The 22,204-nt window shown below is 40.7% G+C and overlaps 1 protein-coding gene across 1 annotated transcript; it reads right to left on the bottom strand.

Annotated features, from left to right (window-relative positions):
• Positions 1 to 9,757: 9,757 nt before the first annotated feature.
• On the bottom strand, positions 9,758 to 22,197 carry LOC147627547 (uncharacterized). The gene is made up of 10 exons (XM_086814466.1): positions 21,552 to 22,197; positions 19,642 to 19,716; positions 19,409 to 19,516; positions 19,092 to 19,252; positions 18,841 to 18,955; positions 11,607 to 11,761; positions 11,453 to 11,504; positions 11,108 to 11,176; positions 10,468 to 10,545; positions 9,758 to 10,320 (listed from the first exon to the last, which is right to left on the bottom strand). The coding sequence occupies exons 1-10, from the start codon at positions 21,951 to 21,953 to the stop codon at positions 10,090 to 10,092; spliced, it is 1,446 nt and encodes a 481-aa protein (XP_086670592.1). The 5' UTR covers positions 21,954 to 22,197; the 3' UTR covers positions 9,758 to 10,089.
• Between the last annotated feature and the right edge of the window lie 7 nt (positions 22,198 to 22,204).

Genomic DNA, 22,204 nt, shown 5'->3' with positions numbered 1-22,204 from the left:
CTTAACATGCAAGTCTACATCTTCATCCTTCTTCCCAAAAAACATCAAAAAAGTTCTTTACTAGTGCAACGATGCTTTTTGTCAATGTTTGTCTTCTTCTTCTCTCATTTCTTTGTTATTCTTGATGGAGTGTCTCTACTCTTGCTACTTCTTATTGCAATTGCAAAAGTATGGGGTTTTCAAAACCCTAAGCCTCCCCAGGGTCTTCTTCTCTCTGGGCTTCCTTAGGCTGCTTGTGACACCTACAGCCCCCCCTCCCCTCTCGAGCTATAATGTTTCCTTAAGAGATACATGCTGGCACCTTGTTGTTTTCTTCCTTGAATTGCACCCACTTCTTTGGCTCTTCCCATGAAGCTCCTAGAGTTTAAAGAGGTTTACTCTTACCTCTTCTAAGCTTCCTAGGAGTTTCCATTATCTTTGAGGTGCACCATGTCTAAGTAGTAAAGGTGATTGACTGCTTCTAGAAAGAACATACCCAGTTCTCTCCTTTGGCAATTGGCTCTCTTCAGGAGGAGGAGAGTGGTCAACTTGCTTAGCAGAGCTAAGTACTCCCTAGAAGGATTGCCAACGTGTTGCATGAAAGGAGTGAGACTACTCCAGGATTGGATAGGGGTCTGGGATGCAGACACTTAAGCAATGCTTGAACCCCAATTACGTGCCCTTAAGGTCTTACTTGATTACTTAAATAATGACACATACACCGGAGTCTCTCTAGATTGAGATATTAGCCAAAAAAAAGTTCCCTTATAGCTAGATCAGATTACAAGATACTCGAGGCATGGCCATAGCAATACAAATCTAATGGCATCATGACATTAATAATCAATCCTTCCGCTTGCCATCATTCACTAGATGGCATTGGCTATTTTTGCAATTGCAAATCACTCTCCTAGTGGGGTTACGGGGCTAGTGGTAACTCCACCCCTACAAGCTCTCTTTGGTTATGTCCTTTGGTCACCGTTTGCTTTTTAGCCCAACATCAATACTCTTGGTAAAGAACAAAGATGGGTTAATGTGCCTATATATTGACTATAGGAGTCTTACTTAGTTAAAGATTAAGAACAAATATCCACTACCTTGGATAGATGAGTTGTTTGATCAACTCGTGAGAGCTAGATACTTTACTAGGATAGGTCTTAGGTCGGCGGGCTATCACTATCATCAAGTACAAATTAGGGATGGTGATGTCTCTAATATAGTATTTTGAATAAAATTTAGACACTTTCAGTTTTTGGTTATGCCCTTTGGCCTAACGAATGCTCCAACCATCTCATGGCACTCATGGATAGTGCCTTGTGATTGTATGTAGGAAAAAAAAATGTGGTTTTCTTAGATGCATCCTAGTTTATAGTCAATCTAAGAGGGAACATCTTGAACACCTTAAGGGAACATTTGTAACAACTTAGGCAAGTGTTTGATTTGCTTTGCTAGAATTTATAATTTGCAAAACAAAACAAATGCAAATTCTTCATGATAGAGATCCATTCAGATGGATTGAGATAAAACAAAGGCCACCATTGCACAGCCACAACCTAGTAACTTGAAGGTGTTATAGATATTTCTCAACATGGCTAGGTTTTATCGCTAATATGTTTGTGACTATGCTAAGATAGCTTGTCCTCTTACAGACTAGCTAAAGAGAAGGGAAAACTGTTCTAGTGGGGTGACACCCAAAAATGAAGTTTTGAGAACTCAAGGTTGCAGTAGCTATTAGACCTATGCTGAAAATTGTTGATCCTAATCAGCCATTTGTGGTTGAGATAGATGCCATCGGTGGGTGAGAGTAAGAAGCTTCACCAAGACTTACGGAATTATTCAGCATATGAGTGTGAATTGTTTTCTATAATGTATGTTGTTAAAAAGTAGAGGCATTATCTATATAGAGCCGCTTTTGAGATAGTGTTTGATCATGAGAGGATCAAATGGCTATCTAATCGAAGGGAGTTGAAGGGTCGTAAAGCTCACTAGGTGAAAATGCTATAGGAATCTGACATTCGACTTTGTAAACCAAAGAGAAAACAAAATGTGGAGGGAAGATTCTTTAAGTCATATTCATGCTATCAACGAGTTGAATTTCACGCGGTTTAGAAGCAAATTCTTAGAATCATTAAAGGGTAAGTGTGACGAGAAGGATGCTCATTATACCCAAGTGTGGCTTGTAGTTAATTAATTGAATCCGTACATAGAGAGAGTTCTAGCATAGGCCACAATAAAAAGTAGTCCGTACACGAAATGGGTAAGTTTTTGGGAAAACTCTTCAAGGCGAGAGTCTGACGGAAAGGTTTAGAGGGAGGCCTTGAAACAAAAGTTGAGTATGGGGCTAAACAAATAGGTTCAAAGGCTTTCTCCATAGTGTCTAGGACTCAGTGGAGAGGTTCAAGGGTTGACTCTACACGTCACTGACAACACATCAACGACAAGTAGAGCAAACGATCAAGAGGAAAGTTTTAAACACTATTCTATTGATGATGGATATGTAATGTATTAAGGTAGAGTGTGTGTTCAATTGGAGGGGGACTTTAGGGCCTAAATAAAAGTTGTGAAAGTTGAAGTGCAAGGCCCCCCAGAATTCATAGGACCTATGTTAAATGGCAATTTTTTTGGCCAGGACTTTATTGAAGCGCACTAAATTCTAGGTCAATCAATTTGAGCACCTTAAAGTAGGCGTAGTTGTAACTGTGAAAAGCTCAGAGCTCGATTCAGTAGGGTATTGTGTGCGGCATGCCCTTGGAGGCTATTCTCATTTCATCATGGTTGGGTAATTAGACTGGAGCTCCTCTCACAAGCCAATTAGTTTAGGTCCATGGCCTCGGGTTTGCTGGGTACGTGATACACAGAGAGAGAGAGAGAGAGAGAGATATACTTAGTAGATCTACCATAGAGACAAAGATATAAGAGTTATGACCACCATATATATATATATATATATATATATATATATATATATATATGAGAGAGAGAGATTTACTTGCCTCTGATGAGAAACACTATAACCTTCTCGCATCAAACACATTATCATACAAATTCATCTACTTGCAAAGCCTCCACCTCCAGTTGTGCCTTGTCTCGCGATTTGCTCTCCATTCCTCCAACTCATTAGCAAGCGCGCGCGTGCGCACATGCAGATGGTAGGAGGTGAGCGGGGTTGCTTGCACGAGAGAGAGAGAGAGAGAGAGAGAGAGAGAGGGGGGAGAACCCAAGTTGCAGAGAGTCCCTTTATCTTTTTGTTAGGCACCCACCACGAAAAAACCCCCCCAAAAAAAGAGCCAAAAAAAAAACCAAAGGGGGAGGAGCTATGGAGCCATTAAACCCACACATTGCAGATAGAGAGGGGGAGCCCCATAGGCATTAAACCCCTAAATAAATAGCCACTAGTGCTCATTTAAATGTAAATGTAACGTCCAAATTTTGATTAAAACTTATCACGCTTTACATTTTAGGGTTCAATTTCACTGACTTTAAGTTAAATTATGGACAAAACAATTAGGCTTAGCATGAAAAATGGGTCAAAAAAACACTAACTTTAAGTTAAATTATGAGTAAAACAACTAGACTTAGCATGAAAATCGGTCAATTTTTTGAAATGCCATTATATGGTCAATTTTTTGAAATGCCCTTATATGGTTACAAAAAAGGTTTTGCCTTCAATTTCACTAACTTGAATTTAAATTATAGGCAAAAGGACATAGCACCAAAAATTGGTCATTTCTTGAAATGCCCTTATTTTTAAGGGTTAAGAAAAAGGTTTTGCTCTTACATTTAAGGGTCCAATTTTACTAATTAAAGTGTGGGCAAAACAAGTAGACTTAGCATGAAAAATAACTCGATTTTTTTTAGATACCCTTGTGTTTAAGGATAAGGAAAAAGGTTTTGCCCATACATTAAGGGTTTAACTTTAAGTTACGTTATGGGCAAAACAACTATAGTGACTTTGCATGAAAAAATGGGTCAATTTTTTGACATGCCCTTATTTTGAAATGTTAAAGAAAATGTTTTTGTAGAGCCCACAATTACGATTTGGGTACCCTTCCAAATAATGCACAAAAATTAAGGGTAGGTGTTGAATTGGTGTAGTTGCCAAATGAGGTAGGAATGTTGATTCCCATGTCAAAGCTAGGTGTACATAGGTGAAAAAAATTCCTTGTATAGCATGCTACTACACTTGAAGCTCTACATGCAGCACGGCATGCGAGATGTTGTGAGATAGAGGAGCCTGAATTCTTGAATTGTATAAGAACTTTTTTCTAAAATGGTTGTGCAAGCTGCAAGCTCTTGAGAGTGCTTTATCATGTTTTACACTTGTAAATTAGAGAATTTTGATGTTATGCTCAAGACCTGTAAAAAAACATTTCCCATTTTAAATGGAATTCATTGAAACTATTTCCCTATACAAAGTATAAATGTCCATTTTTTCACATAATGAAGAAAGAGAGAGATTCCAAATTGTAGATAAAGTAGCATTTTGATGTTATGCTCAAGACCTGTAAAAAAACATTTCCCATTTTAAATGGAATTCATTGAAACTATTTCCCTATACAAAGTATAAATGTCCATTTTTTCACATAATGAAGAAAGAGAGAGATTCCAAATTGTAGATAAAGTAGCATTTGATTTGATTTCTATATGCAAAATATTGTAGCTTTTGATTTGATTTGATTTTTGTATGTAAAATATTGTAGCTTTTGTAATGCATCGTATAAGAATGTCGACAACAAGTGTTGGCAAAGGTCACCTAATTCATTGAAACCATATTCCCTCTCTTTCCCTCAAACCTTCGATCTTTCGATATACTCATTCGTGTAATTTAAAGCCACAAGCCTGTGGTGCTCCTTATGCAAAGGTTGTGTATCCATGCTGCTCAAATGACGTCTCTCTCTCTCTCTCTCTCTCTCTCTCTCTCTCTCTCTCTCTGCCATTACAACCAAGGCTCCCGTGGGACCTTGTCCTTTAATCTCTTAACCCAAGCGGGGGTTGTGCTTCCCAAAAAAAACCTTCAAAAGAGTGAAAAAAGAAGAAGAAGAAGATTGCTTATTGCATAGTCATGATAGCTAGATGCACTTGGTTTAACCCCCCATTCAAGAAGCCAACACATTGCATTCAAGCACAATTACCTTTCTTGAATGGACAAGCTATGTGTCAACTAGATGAAAGCATAATGGCATGCTATGCCATTATGCTTTCATCTAGTTGACACATAGCTTGTCCATTCAAGAAAACCATACATGTGAATGGAAAATACATCAAATGATTTCTTAACATATTTAAGAATAAACTTTTTTTTTAAATGATTATTGGAAAAACTTCTCTTTTCTTTTCATTCAAATTGCATTGGATAGTTACAGAGAAGCGGATGATCGAACTGGAGATAGGAAAGAGGCACATGGGGAAGACGCTACGAGTGAACCACTCCGAGAAGGGTTTTCAAAAGTTCATGACATGTACAATTGCTTGAAGGAGAGAGAGAGAGAGAGAGTCTAGGATGAAAGAGTGTGCTACAAGGGGTCTTAGAAAATGGCATTTCCCTTGCAAAAAGAAAGGCGGCCATGATCCCAACTCCTCCTGCCACAAAAATTATCTTCTTCTTTATGTTATTTCCATCTACATTACCCACAAACAAAGTCAAGATCGTTTAATCATATGAGTAAGATAAGCAAAAATAGAAATGAGAAACAGAGTATACATTGATTGTACTTCTTGCTCATTTATATCGTTTGAAGCAACTTTGTGGCCTTTAATAACAATCTTTCTTATACCAACTTACTAATATAATATGATTAAAAATTTTACCCAAAGAACAACAATTTTTCCCATACCAACTTGCTAACAATATTTACATTCCCTTGCATTGCCTCAAAACAAATCCACAAGCAAAAGCGTAAACCATTTATGTAGAATTAAAGAACATTGAGCTTTTGAAGCTGGCCGATATACATCTATCTGCATACATACCAGCCAATGGATGTCTCCAAGACCATAATTTTCACTTACAAATTGGCATGTATTATCGCTAGGCTCAACAGTGCAAGAGGGATACTTGTAGCTTCTCTTTTTGACCTTTGGGGGTGCGCCGATCCTAAGTTTAGGAGGTGTCAAAATGAAGGTGGCATAGATAAAGAGATGGTGGGTGGCTTCTTGATCTAAGTAATTTAGTCATACAAAGAATGCGTGTGAGAGGAGAGCAGGTTTAAATGTAGAAATGAGCAGAGAAGCTAAGAGCTCTATTAAGGGTGTGAAATAGAGGATGTATAGAGGAAGGGAAATGGTCTAGAATGGGTGGGAGATGTGAAAAATGAGAAATTTTACGTATCTTTTAACCAAGCTCATTTATGGTGCTTGTATGTCCTTATCCTTAAAGGTGTTCTTTGTATCCGTTCTCTTAAACATAACACCATAGCTTGTAGGTTTGTATCTTTGATAATATCTTTTGACTGTATATTTTTATTATTTTAGACTTAAAAAGTGTCTTTTTAAAACTCTCTCTATCCTCTTGAACAAAATGCAAATTTTCTTAAATATGTGGGTCGTAACGATGGCCTTTTGCACACTGGAGGAGATCCTATTTTCCAAAACCTTTGAAAGGCCCTCAAGATCTCCTAATGGATTCGTCACACAACTTTTGAAAGGAGGGAAAAAAGGTTCAAATGTTTAATTCCTATGTAAACGGCTAGTCCTCTTGTTGAGTGGAATAAATGCCTTGATGAGAACTTCAAGACATTGAAACACTTAATTACTATAGCTTCTATGTGACACTTGGATCCTAGAAAACCATTCATGGTGGAAACGGATGCTAGTGATTATGCAATTGGAACAACGTTGTACCAAGATGAATGTTTTGGAGCTTTTGAAAGAAAAAAACTTTTTGTAGTTAAAATGCGCCATCCAACATTATAGTAATAGCTCATGGCAATTATCCATGCCTTAAAAAAGTAGAGACACTATCTATATAGCTTAGACTGATCATCATCACTTGTTGGAATATATTGGCAACTTTAGAGGTTTCATTACATAATAGGGTTGAGTAGTAGAGTAGGTAATACACTCAATCAACACGTTGTGAAGTATATGGTTGAAATCTCAAGGGATTTCTCTCTCTGCAAGGGCTATGTCACTCGACTCTCAAATAGAGTTGAGTCATACAATTGTCGAGTTATTGATGTTGCAAGGGCTATGTCGCTCAGCTCTCTAAGAGAATACATTTGTTGAGTTGTTGATGTTGATGCACTAAGTCACATCCTTCAAGTGAATGCTTAATCAATGGCTAAATTCTCAATGGATTTCTTTCTTTTCTAAGGTTACATTGCTCACATTGCCAATTTGGTAAGCTCCGTGATGAGGTCAAACAAGGCTATCATGCGTGCACATGCTTAAGCACTATGAAAACTCAAGTGGGTCAGAGAGAGAGAGAGAGAGATTTCCTTCTAAGGATTATTCTTTCATGATGGCAAAGTTTACATGGTCAAGTTGATGACATTCAAGAATTTTTCTTTTTCGAATGTAGACCTAGGCATCCAAAGAAATCTCACCCTAGTCAAATATTTTTATTGACCACGTAGCGTGTTACCAATACAAAATGAATAAGGTAGAGCGCCCTAAACCAGTTGGTCTTCTTCATCCATTGGAGATTCTTGATGCGAAGTGGTAGAGTATATCCATGGATTAAATTATGTCCCTAATGCCATTTGGGTACTATAGATAGACTCACCAAGATGGCAAGGTTTGTATAACACCGTCAAAAGTGAGAAAATTGGATTTGGCTATTTCATTTGTTGAACATCTACATAGGATAAATGGATTGCCAAGAGATGATCAAGACCCACACATTTCTAGCGTGATGTGTTCACTCAACTTGGGACCAACTTAAGCATGTTCCCGTCAGATCATTTTGATTCTCATTGACAAATTGAGAGCACTGATCAAATCCTTAAGGATATCTTGAAAGCATATGTTTCCCACAGGGAATCTAATTGGGAACAATACCCTCCACGCTTGAAATTTGCCTGTATTAGTAGTAAGTATTCGGCCACAAGTTTGAGCCCATTGATGCTAATGTATGGATTTTAACCTATAAACTTAAACAAAGTCCAAGATTGCCAAGCTCATTATTAATTGACATGCAAAAGATGCTTGAATTGGCAAAAGATAGTGTCAAGACAGCTCTCACCGAGCTACAACTTACACTATACAAAAGAGATCTCTCGATACTCTTGATGTTGGACAATGTGTTTATCTGAAGATACCCAAAGATTCTAAAACGATGCGTAGGAGTACACCTTACACATTGTCTTCAAAATTTTGTGGTCCTTCCAAGATCACAAAGAAGATTGGTAGTGCTGCGTACCGGTTTGCTCTTCCACCGGATGTGACTGTACATCTTGTACTACTTTTTCCTTCAGCACCTGCTGGAAGCGTATGTTTCCCATATACAATCTGATTAAGAACGTTTTCTTCCACGATTAAAATTTGCCTATATTGGTAGTAAGCATCTAGCCCACACGTAACGCATTCATGATAATGTATGGATTTGAGCCAAAATCTCCAATTGCTCTGGGCTAAGACAAAGTCCAAGATCACCAAGCTGTGATTTATTGTGAAAGAGAGTGTGTCAACAACTTACTCTAATCAAAATAGACCTTCCATTACTCTTGTTGTTGGACAATGCAAGAATGCATGCTGGTACACACTACGAGTTGTCTTCTAGATTTTGTGGGCCCTTATAAGATTGCAAAGGAGATTGGTATTGTTGCATACCACCCATCACCTGATGTGACTGTACATCCTGTCTTCCATATCACCTAAAATTAGGTGATAGTGATCACCTGGTTGAATCAACACACGCATCATTCTAGGCAATGTGCTTATGTGTTCTTGATCAAGTGAAGGGGCTAAGCTAGGCAAGTTCGCAAAATGGGAATCTACATCCTAAAGGGGGAAAGTATGTAACTTCCACATCGGAGGGCCACTAATTCAAGGCATAGCGTGTGTCAATCAACCTTGGTTGAGAGACCGAACTTGTGGGCACAATATGAAAGTGGCTCGGGCAAGCATGGGAGGGCCACTAGAAGGTGGTTATGGAGGGCTGGTGATACCTGATTTGTTTGTTAGGAGCTTCACAACTCTCGCTCTCTCTCTCTCTCTCTCTCTACTTGGGATAACACAAGCTATATCTAAAAATTAAGTCTTATTCCAATTAACCATGCCAAGGCCACAAATGTGAGGCAGGCAAAGATAGCAATTGACTGAGAGATATTGCTAACACCCTATGTTTCTGACACATTTTTGTCATGCTTGCATGGCTTTTCTTTAGATTGATCTCACACAAAAATAAAATCACGCCTTCTACGACACCCTCTCTCTCTCTCTCTCTCTCTCTCTCTCTCTCAATGTTCAAATCAATCTATGAACCCCTAAATAAACTCGCAGTAAGCCAGGCTTGCTCTCCCTGGTTCTTACCATCTTAAAAAATGAATGGCTGAGGCTACATTTTCACAGCCACACATGCTCATATGGGGTTTGTCTACAACACCCTTGCATTGTGCTTGAGACACTGCTTTGTTCTTAATGAACAACGACGTGCTTAACCATCTCCATCCAGTTTTAGGACTGTACCTGCTTTTGGACTAGCTTGAGCTTCACCTTCGAAGAAACACAAGTAATAAGAGTTTGTAAAACTGGATTACTGGAGGCTGAGTTTTTTACCGAGCACAATGCAGTAACGTGCAAGCGATAAAAAAGACATCCTCAAAAGTGGCATCATAAAGTACAAAGCACAACTCGTCTTATCAGAAGCAAGTACATACTCAATACAAGGCAAACTGTCTTATCAGCCGCAAGTATATATACTCAGTGAACTCTCTTTGCAAAAAAAAATAGAAATAAAAAACTCAGAGGCACCCACTAACAAATCATGCTTTACATTTGTGGCTAGGGAGGAAAAGAGCTGCAAAAAAGCAGCTATATTTCTTTTGCCCCATTGAACAAGAATAAGGCCGAGCAAGGAATCTCTTACCATGGGAACAAGATGTGGGCTATTATGGCTCTAAAACTGTTCTGTCCCAAGAAAACTGTCAGCAAAACTTGCATGGGCCCTCTTTACTCTGATGTCGTAGCAGCAGTTGAAGCAGTCTTCAAGCTCAACTCCATGTTTTGATGCACATACGAAGGTAGCATCTTGGGCTGATCACTCTCAAGGGGCGCATCGCGTGGTTTCATATTTCGCTTGATGCGTGGATCCAGTTTTACCCCTTCTTGAACTGCACCTATTTTCCTGAACTTTGCAGTACGCTGTTCCAGTAAAGGCTCACGCTCTAACTTCAAAAGTGCCTGTGAATTGTCCAGTTACGAAATTGTAAGATTGCTCTGGAAGAAGATGATCGATTCTACAAGCAAGCATGATCAATTCTTTAAGCAAACATGTTGCAATGCCTTGCCTTTCTGATAACCATTCCGGTAAAGGAGTATGATACTTACACGCATGTGTTTCATTATAACCTCTTTCATGTTCAATGAAGTTGTCAAAGGATCAGAGTGCGCACCTCCAAGAGGCTCCTGCAAAAACAAGAAGGTGAAAAACATGCTACAGCTTGGATTGCAGGCATCATCATATGCTCCATAATTTCTAATGTGATAATCTAGGTAAGATAGCTATATTTGAGGTACTTTCACCTTTGAAACACATCCTCCAATATGCTTTCGCATTTTGGAACACACACCAAAAATGTACCTAAAGTATGTGACATACAGTGTCGTATCATCCCTTAAGTACAGAACTACCCACACACAGCTATGATTGCGAGGCTTTCCCATTTGTGACATATAGTATATTGTACAAAACTACCCAAACATAGCTATGAATGCAAGACTTTCCCATACAAGACATACAGTATCATATTGTCACTTAAGTACAGAACTACACAGACACAGCTATGATTGCGAGGCTTCCGCCCTACATTTTCACAATTTCAGAAACATTTATAAAAATGTACCTGTGTACCATATTGTACGGTACCTAAAGTACTAGACTAGCAAGTACGTGACCATGATTGCAAGAATTCCTCCCCTTTCTCTATTATAATAGGTTTCAAAACAGTGAGAAGATAGGAATGCTCACCTGAATTACTTCATCCACGACATCTAGCTTGACAAGTTCCTGAGCTGTGATTCGCAACACCTCTGTTGCCTGGAGGCAAAAACCACCTGTATTTAATACTAAAACCAGCTGTACCACAAATGATGTAACATCTCTTCAGTGTTGCCAGAGAAAATGTACACAACTTGTATAAAGTGCACCGTTTCCTATGTTTGTTAAACATTGCACTAACTTCTAGAAACTAACAATCGCAGGACGTCCCACACCAATACTAAAAACTCCAAAATCTGAGGTGAACGCATGAAAAACCGTTCGCACAGTTTCAGAACACTTGAAACACTTTTTGATTGCAACAAAATGACATACCTGTGGGGCGGCAGTAGCAGTCTTCCAAAGAATCGCTGCACAAGCCTCAGGACTGCATGAAACCAAAGAAAAAGCAGAGCGTCATTATGGCAATGCTTGGGGAACCTTCTGAAAAAGAAATTTACGTAAAGTGGAGAAAATTCCAGGAAAAAACCTAGCTACATAGTATACAGCATTCTCTAGCATGAGCATCTTATCACAGCAGCCTATAGCAAGTGCCCCTCCAGATCCACCCTCTCCAATAACCGTTGTAATGATTGGAACTTTCAGACCAAACATCTCTCTAAGATTTCTCGCTATAGCTTCACCCTGCAATAAAAAAGAGAGTCAGGCCCAATTTAGATCAAACTTATTGCCAATCTTCAGTACTCCCTCTCCCGCTTCCGCCCTCCACCTCCCCTCTCTCTGTCTCTCTCTCTGTGCTTTAGATTGCCTTTAAGAGTTAAGATGTGCTTCTTATTTTCTTTGCTGCACTTGATATAGAAAGACAGGGAGCGTAGGACTAGGAGAGCATGAGTTAAGGTCCCAAACCCTCTCAAGGGCGCTCTCACCGTCGCTGATGAGTATTTTTGCTTCCATATTGCAAGCATGAGATGTGTATAAGATGATCCATAAATCGACTCCGATGCAAACAAGCAGACAAAGGCCTCGTGGGCTGGATTACCACCTTCAAACCTCTTCAATTGCGATGCTGGAATGCAAAAATGCTCGCTCCAAAGTTGAAAACGCTGTTGTGTAAAGCACCATCTACACTTCTAGCAGCCGGTGAAGTAGATGAAAATGCTAATGTATGATGCATAACATAGTGGTTGAGTACTTTAGGTACGGTGTAGTATGGCACATGTACGGTACGAGTACATAAAGTACGCATCAGGATAAGTACTTTAAGTACGTTCACATTTTTTACTATATATATATATATATATGTATGTATGTATGTATATAAAATAAGAAATATCTAGCATCCATACAAAAATAGCATGAAAGACAATAGTAATACTAAAATGAAAACTAATCTATTAACTTACGAAGACCTTATCCGTACAAGGTACGGTATGTATGGAGTGGTACGGAAAGTACTGAGGGTACACATCGGATGAGTACAGGTACGGAATGTAACTATGGACGCAAAATAGCTGATAAAATGGGTGCTTAGATGCTAAACGCTGACGTGTTAGGCACCTATGTGTAGCAAGAGTAGCAGCAGAAAAATGTTAGCGTTCGGTAATATTCTCAGCTCTTAAAAAAGCCCAAAATAGCTTCTGCACCAGCCCTAAGATCAGCCTCATGACAGTCCCTAAAACTTACGCTAACCAACCCTGCTCTTACATTGCCTATGCTCCTCGTCAATGCTATGACAAATGTAGAGCAAAACACTGAAGAATGAGCGACTATGAAGCCCCAATTCATTGAGTATGCAGCTGCCTATCCTCCTACGGACAGCTCCAAAGATGAGCTCTTAGCTGCAGACATACATCACTTGCATCCTTCACTTGGTATCTACCTCACTTAGACAGCTGGATTAGTAATTCCCCTTTTTAACCATCCAATTTAGTTTTTAGTATGTCATTTAAATTTGCAAATGTGCACGCATGTCCAACCATACCTGTACACAACCTATGAAGACTTGTCAGTCTCTTTCTGTCCATCATTCACATGTGCAAACATGCACACATGTGTCCACACAACCTAACAAAACTTGTCCCCAAATCTTACCATACAAATATCTAGCCTAGTGAAGCATGATGAACTCCCCAGGTAGCCCACAAACACGTAATACCCACTTCGGGTGTTTATGTGAGTGTTGTAACTATTTCGCACTCCTAGCTCTATTTCACATAATGAAACCCATGCCCGGACAACAGACAGGTGGAAGAAGACATGGGGGGACAAGGTCCATAGGTTTGATTAAGAAAAAGCATCATTCTTGGTCAAAAACCAAGAAAAAGTAAAAAGTCAAACAAGGTTGACCGTGAGCCAAGGGCACCTTTGGAAAGAGGAGACCAAGCTGGACCAAAAAGCTAAAAGGTGCTTTCTCAAAAAGCAGCTCTAGGGCCAAAAAGCAAGGCCTTAAAGCCAGAGTAATATTTTATTAATAAAAGTAAAAAGAGAAAAAGCCAAGGCAAAAAGGGAAAAGCAAAGCATAAAAAGGCAAAGCAAAAGCATGAAGGCTTTTTGGCAAAAAAAAAAGGGTCTCTTAACGAGTTTAAAAAGGTTTGGACTTCTCTTGTAGTAACAAGATCAGTAAAGATTGAAGGAGCTTCATCAAGAGCTTGAAGATCATCAAGGACAAGGATTTTCCTTCATCGTCAACATGGCCTCCATCGTAGAAGGGAGAAGCTAATCGCCATGTTCATCATCAAGAAACGTGGAGTCTCTTCTACCGCCACCAACCTCCTATCATTTATGCACCGCTTGTGAACTGCTGCTGCAGCCCCCTGTCGCCACCATATCTACTGTTGGAGCTGTGAGCATTGCCTGCCTCCGCCACCACCTCTGCCACCAGATCCGCCTCCAACTCCTGGCCGTACTGTGCAGCCACCTCAGCTGCCAGCGCTGCCCTGTCTCACAGCCACTTAAGTCCTGCTGCTGTTGCTTGCGCCACCAGCCAACCTTCAGCACCGCCAGACAGCAGTACCGCCAGCCCTTTGCGCAAGCAGTGGCTGTGCGCCAACCAGCGTTGCTGCCTTCAGTCGCCGGCCACCTTCAGAGCCAGAGCAGCCGCCAATCATCTCCACCGTCGGCAGCAGAAACCAATGCAGCCACTTGGCCGCTGCCTTGCCTATCGTGCCCTGCCATCTAAAGCTGTGTTGCCTGAATCTTTTGTGTGTCGCCATCTGAAGCTCTGCCACTTGGACGTGCTGCTTTTGTGCCATCTGGCTTTACCATACAGCCATCAACGTTGTACCTCTCAGCACCATCTACGCCTACCACAGCTTCGTACCACCTAGTGGCTGCCATATAGACTTGTCTTGGTGCATCCATCTCTGTGCAAGCTGTCTTGCGAGTTCTCTCTACTCCGGATTGGACAACAGAATTTACAGTTTGGTCAACAAATACTTCGTCAACTATACACATCTCCTGTGTACCTCGAGTATGAGCTTGGAGTTATTTGGACTTGGACATATAGCTTGGGCATGGAACTTGGACATATAGCTTGGACATAAACATGGAACTTAGACATATAGCTTGGGCATGAAGCTTAGACATGAACATTAAACTTGGACTTGGATCTCGACTTAGACTTGGATTTGGATTTGGACTTGGATCTGGACTTAGACTTGGATCTAGATCTGAACTTGGACTTGGCCTTGGATCTAGACTTGGATTTACTGGATTTGGATTTGGATATTGGATCTGGTACTAGTCCAGTGAGAGATACTTGTGGGTCATTTCCGTGGTGTGCTCGGCATCAAAGATCTCGTGCCTCGACATCGACATCGACTTGGATATCCTACATCGGCATATTTGTTTGTTTTGTATTCATTGTTTGTATTGGCCAGCGTGCCCGTGGATAGTTCCTTAATAAACTCCTGAAAGGGGACAGGGCCTATTCCTAGCTCAGTGTGGTGTATTGTGCAAGATCCCTAATCCCTTCTCTCTCTCCCCTCTCTCTCTATATCTTTATCTCTTGGACATGTGGTTGAGTCCGTCACTACACGCCCCACTGGGCTTACAGTGGTATCAAAGCAGGATTTCTCTTGAAGAACTTTCTTGGAGTGACAGAGCCATGTCGAGAGCAGAGGGAGACCAAGGGCCTCATGAAGGGAGCAACCATGAGATTGATACAAAAATTCTTGATGGAAACCAAGGTCATCAAAAGAGTACCATGGCTTTCAGCAGTTCATATGATTTTTCAAAAATTCCTTGCTTGGAGAACCAAAAGGGAACAGGACCAAAGAAGGGCTCATATATTTGAAGACTTTATCAAAGAACAAGCCACTAAGGCCTAAGGAGTGGAATCCGCCAAAGGAGCTACCATTGGAGAAGGATCTAGAGCTACCCGGTCTATTTTTTGTGGAGAAAACAAGGAGGCTATTCCAAGGCCAACTTTTTTTTTCCCAAATGCAACTTCTTCAAGACAGGTGAGGAAAAGAAAGGCAAAGGAAATTACATCAACCGGCAAGATGGACTTCAAGCCAAGAGAGAAGAGCATCAAGTTTGATGCTGCTTTTGGAGGTGATGACTATCCAGAAAGCTTTATCCTTTGTCAAGCAATTTGATGCTGCTTTTGGAGGTGACGACTACTCCGAAAAGTTAAAGCTTCACATCGTTCATATGCATTTGAAGGATGCTGCCTTGAATAATACAAGAAGGGACCGACCCAAAGACGTGGAGCAACTTCAAGACTTTGTTCAACAAGAAGTTTTTACCCGCAAACTTTGAAGCTGATGTGCAAAAGGATTGGGATGAGGTAAAACAAAAAGTTGGTGAGAATGTGGCATCATACCTTAATAACTTTTCAACAGTTTTTTTTTTTTAATTACTTCTTATACCCCCATTCCATCACTAATGGAAATGCGTAAGTCTGTCAATGGATTGCAACCTAAGCTTATGCAAGTAGTTTACATGGTGGGACCAAAGACATTGGAAGAAGCTCAGGACAAGGCTTTGCAAAGCCAAGGCCTTGTCCATGCCTTGGATGGACGGCAAGACATAGAACGACAATCGGAATCCATCTCAAAAGAAAAAGTTTAAAGACCGATCCCCATCAAAAAGCCAATTCTCTCAAGAAGAAGGATGGGAGTGGAGACAAACGCCCACTCTTTCGAGGAAGATTGTCCCTTGAGCAACATGAAGAATATGCCAAAGAAGAGAAGTGTTTTCAATGTGGAAATAAGGGACATATGGTTACAAATTATCCTATCAAGCCAAAGCAAGAAGCCAGAGAGATCAGAAGATCACCAGATTGATATCATGCCAAGAAGTTCGACAAGTGGTTTGCAGTGGTAATTAGCCCATTGCATGTTTTGACATATAAAGCCGTGGAATCTTTGTGGACCAAAGCTCAAACAGAACTCTTTTAAAGCATTGAGACTTTATGCTAGCAAAGGATCAATGTTGGTTATTCTAGATCTTTTTGTGGTTGAACATGATGAGATTGCATTGGAGCAATCTTGAACCAAGAAGGCCATGCTGTGGCCTATGAACGTCAAAGACAACAACATAGCAGATGCATTATCTCGGAGACCCCTGAACCATGCAATTTCTATGGGTTACCATATGGATTTCACTTTAATGAAGGATCCTTATGCCACCAAAGAGGATTTCAAAGATGTTTTGGAATAGATTGTAGATTAGAGATTTAGTGACTTTTTATGTCATCAAGTAGGGTTTTCTTATGATGCAAACCCAGGTTATGTGTGATACAAGGAATTGAGGCCAAGGTAATGGAAGAGTGTCATGCTCCTTCCGTATAGAAACACCTTGACTATACTTCAAGCTTTAGAGAGCTACTTCTATTGGCCTACTATGAGAAAGGACATTGAACTTTATAATTTGAGAATGTTTGGTTTGTCAAAAGATCAAGTTTGATCGACAAACACCACCACAACTATTGGACCCATTGAATGTTCTATGGGAGAGTATTGTTATGGATTGGATTGCCAAAGTCAGGGAATGATGGTATATGGACCTTTCATAATACCAAGAAGATCAACCATGTATGTCCTCAATTGGACCTTTCAAATCATTGGAGGATATATAATGCCTTCCATGACAGTTTATGGAAACCATGTACATGAGGAGCATGTATTGAAGGATCCACCAAGAGTGAGAACCAGAACAGATTGAGTTTCATTCTGTGAGAAAAAGAGAAAAGACAGTTGTCAGAAAGTTCCTCTTGGAATTCAAGAATTATTTGCTATTGGATGCAAAATGGATACCAAAGGAGTGCTTCTAGAACTATCCAAACATACTTAAAGCTTATGAGGAAGTGGTTGGTCCAGATGTATTTGAAGTACAGATATGGATGTCTTGCAATCAAGACAGATTCAAGAGGGAGGGATTGTACCTTTAGCCCTCTTCATTGTAGCCGCTGCCTTGCCTATCGTGCGCTGCCATCTGAACCCCCGTTGCCTAAATCTTTTGTGCGTCGCCATCTGAAGCTCTGCCGCTTGGACGTGCTGCTCTTGTGCCATCTGGCTGTACCATACAGCCGTCAACGTTGTACCTCTCAGCACCTTCTACGCCTACCACAGCTTCGTACCAGCTAGTGGGCTGCCATATAGACTTGTCTTGGTGCGTCCATCTCTGTGCAAGCTTTCTTGTGGGTTGTGTCTATTCCGGATTGGACAACAGAATTTACAGTTTGGTCAACAAATACTTCATCAACTATACACATCTCATGTGTACCTCGTGTATGAGCTTGGAGTTATTTGGACTTGTACATATAGCTTAGGAATGGAACTTGGACATATAGCTTGGGCATGGAACTTGGACATATAGTTGCGGCATGAAGCTTAGACATGAACATGGAACTTGAACTTGGATATGGACTTAGACTTGGATTTGGATCTGAACTTGGATTTGGACTTGGATCTCGACTTAGAGACTTGGATTTGGATCTGAACTTGGATTTGGCCTCGGATCTGGACTTGGGTTTATTGGATTTGGATTTGGATATTGGATCTGGTACTAGCCCAGTGAGAGATACTTGTGGGTCATTCCCACGGTGTGCTTAGCATCAGAGATCTCGTGCCTCAACATCGACCTCGACTTGGATATCTTACATCGGCATATTTGTTTGTTTGGTATTCATTGATTGTTTTGGTCCTGGCCAATGTGCCCATGGATTGTTCCCGAATAAATTCCTGAAAGGGGACAAGGCCTGTTCCTTGCTCAGTGTGGTGTATTGTGCAAGATCCCTATTCCCTTCTCTCTCAGATCCCTATTCCCTTCTCTCTCTCCCCTCTCTCTCTATATCTTTATCTCTTGGACACGTGGTTGAGTCTGTCACTGCACACCCCGCTAGGCTTACAAGTGTGTTGCAAGTGTGTGTCTTTGTCTAGATATATATACATATATACCATCATAAGGTCAAATGGATCTAAACTTAGGAATAATTGCGGCGAAAGGAGGAGACACAACTAATCACTAAAAACAATACATATACATCTCTCTCTCTCTCTCTCTCTCTCTCTCTCTCTCTCTCTCTTAACACACACACCCACACAACCACAAACAAGTACAATCTTGAAGGCTAGAGTCTACAATGTATCTTCTAAACAAGCTGAGCACATGATACTGCACTTCACTCATGGTTATATCTTAGGTTGCGCCCTTTCCTTGACAGCATAGGCTGACAGCCGGTGTAAAATGCTCAAATAAGACCATCACATGAAATTAGGGACTAAGTTGTGAGAGAAGTTGTGAGAGATGAGCTTTACTTGTCCACGCTCTTCAGCTTGAATTCCTGCATAGGCACCCGGAGTATCAACAAAGGTAAGGATGGGAAACCCATGATGCTCTGCATGTTGCATCATCCTTAATGCCTTCCGATACCTATGCAGAAAGAAACAACAAAAATCAATATAACCTTTGAACAACTATCATGCAAAAGCTTTGGCAATAACTATTCAGTTTAATGCAATCAGAATGTCCATGCCCACATGCTCAATATCAAAATATTTTATCATACCCATTGGGAGTTGGCATGGCAAAATTCCTGTAAATGTTCTCCTTTGTGTTTCGCCCTTTTTGATGGCCAATGAACGTAAAGCTCATACCATCCATTTGTCCGATTCCTGTAACAATTGCTGGGTCATCATATCCTGCTCGATCCCCATGAAGCTCTAACCACTGAAACACAGGGATTGGAAGCTCAAACTCGCAAATTTGTTAACAGATTAGTGTGCTCGATCTCCATGAAGCCCAAGCCATTGAAACACAGCGATTGCAAAACTCAAACCCACAAATTTTTTAACCAATTAGTGTGCTGAAGTTTGAACAACAAACCTTGTCAGTGATATTAAGCACATGGTCCAAACACGTTGGCCTGTTTGGATGCCTTGCCACGCTCAGTCTTTGTACTGGGGACAATTGGCTATACAAATCTTTGCGAACCTAGTAAATGGTATCAAGCTTTCAAAAAGAGCTTGGAAGAGAACTATTTTCTATAAATCTTGTATTCATGCAAGCTTGCTAGACAAAGCATATACACATAGCAATCTTTAATTCAGTCTTAGTACCTCATCATACTTTTCTTGTAATTCGTTTAGTTGCATAGAGAAGTCCATGCCTGTGCTATTTGCAAGTTCACGAACCTGCAGCCACACTTTTGTTATACAAAGACACATAGCAACAAATGTCGGAACCGATACCAGAAAATTAGAACAACTAGAAAAAAAGAGAACAATCGAGAACATCCTGCCTTGCCACTTGAAGTTTCCAATCAAAAAGATGGATCCATGCATGCTCATTTGTATGTAACCATGTATACACGTGATTATGTATACATACATACATACACACACAATCAATGCTGCACACAAAGAAAGCAAACCCAAGCAAGCAAGCATGCATACTCTCTCTCTTTTTTCTTTTTCTTTTCGTAATTGAAGATATACTACCAAAATTACGTTACAAATGGCCACATAACTGCCATGTGATGTACTAGCTTTCCCTCACTAATTACTCCGAACCACAAGTGTAGCTCGGAGTACCTTTATCCAATATACAACCGTGTCATTCTCCACCAAATGAGCTAACCGCAAGGAAGAGACTTGCCACAATAGTAGCTCCTTTATACGACCTATGTAAGTTATAATACCAACTTTTACATCAAATATGAAGGCATTCCTAGTTAACCAGATATGCCACAAACTTGTCCACCTGAAAAAATGAAAAATATGTTATGGATTATCAGGCCCATTCGGAATCTTACCAAAAATCCAGTCTTTAACTTTACAAGTCTATCTGTCAATGGAGTCCATACACGAGAAAGGAAATCCCACACCTTCTTTGCCACTGGACATGAAATGAAAAGATACAGACATGTTTCCAAGCATGTAGTACAAAACACACAATTACCAGAAACAATCCGTTGCTTTCACAACTAGTCTCCGAATGGTAGGTCTCCAACTAGCATGCGCCATAGGAACATCTTCCCTTGATATGGAATCTTAGACCACCAGCCCTGGTAGATTACTTCCTTCCACCAGGCCCTATTCTTCCTGATGTTCCATACCCTATTAGCCTTCTCAATAATCCAACGCTTATCTTCCACTATCATATGTTACACTTGATTTGTTGTATGCTAGACAATGTCCCCAAGCTTTCTTAATGTCCAATCTAACCAAGATTAATAATCCTCCAATTGAGGAATATCACCAAACAGTGTAAGTGTTGCCCTCACCTTCTCTCATAACTGAACATATCCACGTGGAACTCAAAAAAATTGACGGATTTTTCGAAAAGACAATAAGCGACCTCTATGTGCCAACAAAGCATCTAAAATTCTCACTAGTCCCAATCGAGCCATCCTATTGAATTTTGGCCGCTCAACAAGTTTATCAGGCCACTCCAAAAGTCGAGAAGTAGCCAACACCTCACCTGCCATAGAATTCAACTACAACCGTTGATCTGAAGGCTTCCATTTAGTATGTGTCAACACCTCCTTCCAATAAAATGAAAACCTCTCCTGATATTACATCAATGACAACCTGCCCAAGAAATAAATCTAACTCTCTTAATAAAATGAAAACCTCCCCTAATATTACATCAATGATGACAACTTGTCCAAGAAATAAATCTCTCTCTCTTTCTGTCTCACTGTAATGAAAAACTCCCTACTCCATCCAGCTTGTCTTTATGGACAACCTCTAATGTCTCTCTCTCTCTATATAATGAAATCTCTCCCTATATAATGAAATTCTTCCGTCTAGAATGTCTTCATGGAAAACCACTGTATACATCCCAATTGAATCCCTTCAATCCTTCGCTCCCAAATTTAATGGCATATCCCCATTAAAAAAACACCTCTCTCTCTCTCTCTCTCTCTATGTATGTGTTTACTGAATAATGTTTTCAAGGGTTTCTCCTCTCTCCCCTCTGTGTGTATGTGTGAACTGCACAGTAGTTCCGAGAGAGAGAGGCACACCTCTTGGATCTTCTTCTGTATGTCGACAAGGGGAAGTTCGAAGGGGAGGTGCACAGGCTTGGGCTTGGTGGGGAGGGGCTTGAATCGGGAGAGGAAACGGAGAGGGGAGCCTGTGAGATCTTCAGGCTTCATCTTCTGCGGCCAAGGATACTCCTTGTCAGGGGTCTTGCGTCCTCCCCTCTTAAGCATCGCCATAGCTTTCCTGCCTCCCCTTTCTTCTTCATGCGCTACCCTCAGAACAAAACCTGGCTGCAGACCCTGGTTCACACCATTCTTTGAGCTCTGCAACGTCGCAAAGTTGCCTGCTTCAACACCAACCTTACTCAATTTTGCGTCCTTTGAAGGCGACAGAAGGCTGCATTTTGCGGAAGAGAGAGGGTTGGATTGAACAGCTGCAGCCATGGAGGGAAAGAGAAATCAAGTCCAAGCTGCGACAGAAGGTAAGCACCAAAAATCGTAGCGATGGCGAGCTCTGTGCTGCGAAAGACGGCTATGGCGAGCTCTGACGAGTACAAAAGGATGTGACTGTGGGGAGCGCTGAGCAGCTATGAAGACGATCGATCGAATCAGCAAAGCAAGAGCTTGATTCGGCTTTCTTTGTAGTCTGGCGATATACGCTCCTCCTTGTACTAAGTGAGCCAAGAGCTTTTTTA

The sequence above is a fragment of the Cibotium barometz genome, chromosome 20, assembly GCF_041138505.1.
Source record: "Cibotium barometz isolate CiBa-2024 chromosome 20, ASM4113850v1, whole genome shotgun sequence".
Taxonomy (NCBI): domain Eukaryota; kingdom Viridiplantae; phylum Streptophyta; class Polypodiopsida; order Cyatheales; family Cibotiaceae; genus Cibotium; species Cibotium barometz.
The sequence above is the reverse complement of the archived record's forward strand: the minus strand, read 5'-3'. Positions and strand labels throughout refer to the sequence as shown.

What these genes read in the sequence shown, in the direction of transcription:
- LOC147627547 (XM_086814466.1), bottom strand. Translation starts at nt 21,953, where the DNA reads ATGGCTGCAGCTGTTCAATCCAACCCTCTCTCTTCCGCAAAATGCAGC. An exon ending in AAGCTGAAGAGCGTGGACAA is followed by an intron (nt 11,762 to 18,840) that starts GTAAAGCTCATC and finishes TTTTTATTGCAG; the next exon opens with GGTGAAGCTATAGCGAGAAA. An exon ending in CTGCTACTGCCGCCCCACAG is followed by an intron (nt 11,177 to 11,452) that starts GTATGTCATTTT and finishes TTTTGCCTCCAG; the next exon opens with GCAACAGAGGTGTTGCGAAT.